The sequence below is a fragment of the Triticum aestivum genome, unplaced genomic scaffold, assembly GCF_018294505.1.
Source record: "Triticum aestivum cultivar Chinese Spring unplaced genomic scaffold, IWGSC CS RefSeq v2.1 scaffold101990, whole genome shotgun sequence".
In the NCBI taxonomy this organism is placed as follows: Eukaryota; Viridiplantae; Streptophyta; class Magnoliopsida; order Poales; family Poaceae; genus Triticum; species Triticum aestivum.
The window spans coordinates 27,794-31,494 of NW_025227153.1; the positions used below are offsets into that span (position 1 = coordinate 27,794).

The 3,701-nt window shown below is 52.6% G+C and overlaps 1 protein-coding gene across 1 annotated transcript; it reads right to left on the reverse strand.

Annotated features, from left to right (window-relative positions):
• Positions 1-360: 360 nt before the first annotated feature.
• On the reverse strand, positions 361-2,799 carry LOC123172635 (transcription factor BHLH3). The gene is made up of 4 exons (XM_044589584.1): positions 1,944-2,799; positions 1,631-1,909; positions 860-1,030; positions 361-724 (listed from the first exon to the last, which is right to left on the reverse strand). Exons 1-4 carry the CDS (start codon positions 2,586-2,588, stop codon positions 638-640), a joined length of 1,182 nt encoding a protein of 393 aa, XP_044445519.1. The 5' UTR covers positions 2,589-2,799; the 3' UTR covers positions 361-637.
• Positions 2,800-3,701: the final 902 nt, after the last annotated feature.

Consider the following 3,701-nt stretch of genomic DNA (forward strand, 5'->3'; position numbering starts at 1 on the left):
AGTTTGCATCCTCGTGGATGTTTGTCTCCAGTTTGTATCGCTTTGGATAAGACCATAAAATAACGATTTCAACCCAATATATCTACAAGTCAGAATGTTACTAGTGGTGAAAAATGCACACAGCAGGGTCACACAATTCTCCAAACATGGAAGGAATCAACGGACCACTGTGTGTATAGTATGAGAGGTACTCGTCAGGGCTGGTGCATATGTGCCCATATGTGTACCCAATCCTTGACCACTATGCTCGTATACCCCAGGACAAAACTTGATGAACAATTGTTGTCAGAAAACAGCTAAACATGCACAAGAAACAAAAATCTGTAACAGTGCCCAACCAAATGCAACAACAGACTGGTATCTTTTCATGTCGGCCAAATCCCAATACTCCACTCCACATGCATTACACTCACGGACACACACCCAACTATTACAATCTTGTCACAAGCATTTGAACTTTAGATAGTACTACTATTCAAAAATCTAACATAAACACTACATATGCTTGATTCATGCAGATATATTTCAAAACAAATCAAGCAAATATATGCAAACACAAATCTCACGGATGATTAATTACCAAATTACAAGCAGCTTGTTCTGCTACATGATTGATGAATTGGCGTGCTCCATCGATCTAGAGACACCTTCCTCCATAGCCTGCACTCGTGAACAATGCATGCTTGATCTCGTCGGTGCTTGTCACTCGGCTCCTCCCTTCCTCCTATATACACCACACACACCATGCATCGAGATTGAATTATAATAGTGTAGAAAACATGTACATTCGGGATTCGGCCAAGAAATTAGTGAAAAATTTTGCTTCTCCAAACAAAAAGAAACACAATTAATTCCATACTTGTGAGCAGGATGCCTGCATGGCGAAGTCACCGAAACAGCTGACAACGCACTGCTCAATCTCCAATCCCAGCACCTCCAGCGCGCTCACCGTCGAGATGAGCACACCAGGGCTTGTGGCGCAGCAGATGTCGATCCTCGTTTCGACATCGCCCTGTTTCTCGATGATGAACTGTATGGATAACTATCAGTTCAGATTTGAAGGGTTGGGTGCGCTTCGATGCGCTGTTTGTACTATTGGGATTTCATTAAGATAAAAATTGGTTTGGCACGTGAGGAAGATGATGAAGCGTTTTTTTTAATGCGGTGTTTTTTGGCAATTTTTCGCGCTATGATTAGTGTTATCTGCTAATTAACTCATACTTACATGATGAAATTTATTTCATTGGTGGCCGCATGTAATATTGGTGTCACATTGAATGTGTTGGTGCTTCTTTTTTACTCCCTCCGTCTCATAATGTAAGACGTTTTTTGACACTCTTATATTATGGGACAGAGAGAGTAGTAGTGAAAGGGTGCATGGGATGTGTTTTACAAGCTGGTTGGTGCCAATTAATTTAAAAGGTCATTGACCCACTCAAAATCATGAATCAAATCTGAAATATAAGTCTTCAATTTAATGATAGGACTCCTTGGAAAATTGTTGATCCGGTCAAAATCATAAACCAAATTTTAATTGAACACCTCAATTAATTAGGAGAACTCTAAAATTAGGGAACAATCGTCGCGAACTAGATGATTTGATGTCTGGCTGCCTGAGCAAAGTGTGTACCTTTGTGGAATTCCTCATCGGCATCTCCTCGCTGCTACCGCTGGAGAAATTCTTCGTGGTGTTCAGCAGGTTCAGCTCCTCCGGCGTGGCGCCGATCTCCTCCTCGAGGGTTTTGATCCGCTCGGTTAGTTCATTCACGTAGTCTAAGGTGTCCTCAAGGATCGAGGTCCTATCCATCTGCAGACTGATCGATTGATGCGATCTAAAGATGTTAATACTCGATACACACCTTGATGATGACTGATAGTACTCTATAGAAATTAAGAAATCGATAGTTATCTAGGTTAATTACTAATTAATTAGGTCACAGGACAATGCGAGAGTTGCGACACACCTTGCTGATCTTGGGCACGATGGAGCGGAGCATCGAGAGGCGGTCGTTGAGACGCTTCCGGCGCCGCCTTTCCGCCATGAGGTTCTTGGACGTAGTGCCGCGGTTGAGCTTGCTTCTAGGGTTGCCGCCGGAGAAGACGCCCCTGGTCATCTCCTCCGAGGTCTCCCCGGCGCCTCCTTCTCCGAACACGAACGGCACCGGGGACGACGACGACCCACCACCGCGATGCAGGTTGCCGCAGCTTGGGTGATCCTCCGCCATGGCGTCGTGGAGGGCATACGCCTGGCCGGCCGCGTGGACGACGCCAGGCCCTGGGACGCCGCCGCCGGTGCAACTCCTGTAGGGGTTGCACACTTCGCTGAGGCAGTCGAAGTTGAACTCCTCATGCGGCCGGTGCGGTGGCGCGGCCGGCGGTGGCGCCATGGGCTGCTGAAAGGGCCCGGCCAAGTCCATGCCGCTGCTCGCCTCGGCGGCGCCCTCGCCGCCGTAGAATAGGAGGTCGGTCGTCGTCATCATGCCGCTGGCCGGGTACGCCTGCCACGGAGCCGGAGCCGGCACCGGGGCCTCCTCCCGGCGCAGCGACATAAGCTCGTCGAGGAAGGACTGCTCGTCAAGCTGATCCATGACGCCCAAGTTCTACTAGCTAGCTAGGCACCAGCTCTTGCTAGAGTATGCTTGCTTCCCTTAATTTCTCTCCCAGCTAGCTTGAGCAAACTCCTCACGCTTATACTCCCACTCCCAGCAAGCAACGCGGCCAGTAGCTAGCAGTAGCAGTAGCACTGCCACATGTCCACACCACACGACACGGCCAACTTGCAGCCAGGGTCCAGTGGCAGTGTAGGGTTGCGGCAGGAGGGGAGGTCGTCACGGAAGGAAGCAACCTGGGAACTAAATACGGTGTGACAAACCCAAGCGACAATTATTCCTTGGCATCAACTGGCTATTCACTGATCTTTGGTGTGGTCACGGCTGGCTGCCCCGGCCGGGTTGGTCAGGCAGAAAATGGCCAAGCTACTCTGAGGCCAACTCCACCGCGCGACCCTATCCTGTCCGGCCCTGTCCGTTTGGGGCAAAAGGGACAAACGAGGCGGCCCAGCGCGCGACGGCCCGGACCCATCCTGTCCGTTTTGTGTCCGGGGCGACCCATTTCGAGCGCAAACTTGCGCCGGGTCTAGATCGCGGCGGACACCAAACGGATGCGCGCCTCGTCCGCGTCGGGGCCGCGTGGCAGGCGGCCACCTACCTCCCACCGGCCAACATCAATGCGCACGAGCGGACGGCCCCACCTGTCATCCGCACGTCGAACGATCGCCGTCCTTCTTTAAGTGGGAAGTGTGGACGGGTCGTCATCCACAGTGCACCACGCCACCCCGCGGCCTCCTCAAAACCCGGCAGCGCCTGTTCCCAAACCCTAGAAAAGAAACTCGCCGGCCGGCCGCCCGCAGCCATGGGCCTCTGGAACTACGGCCGCAAAGGCAAGCACGACGACGTGGCTGGTTCCTCGTCGGGGCGCCGCCGCGGCTCGGTGAAGAAAGAGGAGCCCGCGTCGCCATCGCCGGGCCCTCGCGCCGCCCGCCTTCTCCATCGCGTCCACGTCCACCGGCGAGCGCGACCGGCATTACATCCGCGTGTCGGTGTGCCGCCGTTATTGGGAGACGAGGAGGCCGCTCCCCTGGAGCGACGTCCATCCCCAATAATTGGCATCTCTCCGCCGACCGGGTCCCCATCCCGCCGGTC

Excerpts from the sequence above, each read along its gene's own strand:
- LOC123172635 (XM_044589584.1), bottom strand. The coding sequence starts at position 2,588 with ATGGATCAGCTTGACGAGCAGTCCTTCCTCGACGAGCTTATGTCGCTG. Across the intron at positions 1,910-1,943 it reads TGTGTCGCAACTCTCGCATT|ATAACTATCGATTTCTTAAT; the intron begins GTCCTGTGACCT and ends TAATTAACCTAG. Across the intron at positions 725-859 it reads TGCAGGCATCCTGCTCACAA|GAGGAAGGGAGGAGCCGAGT; the intron begins GTATGGAATTAA and ends TGGTGTATATAG.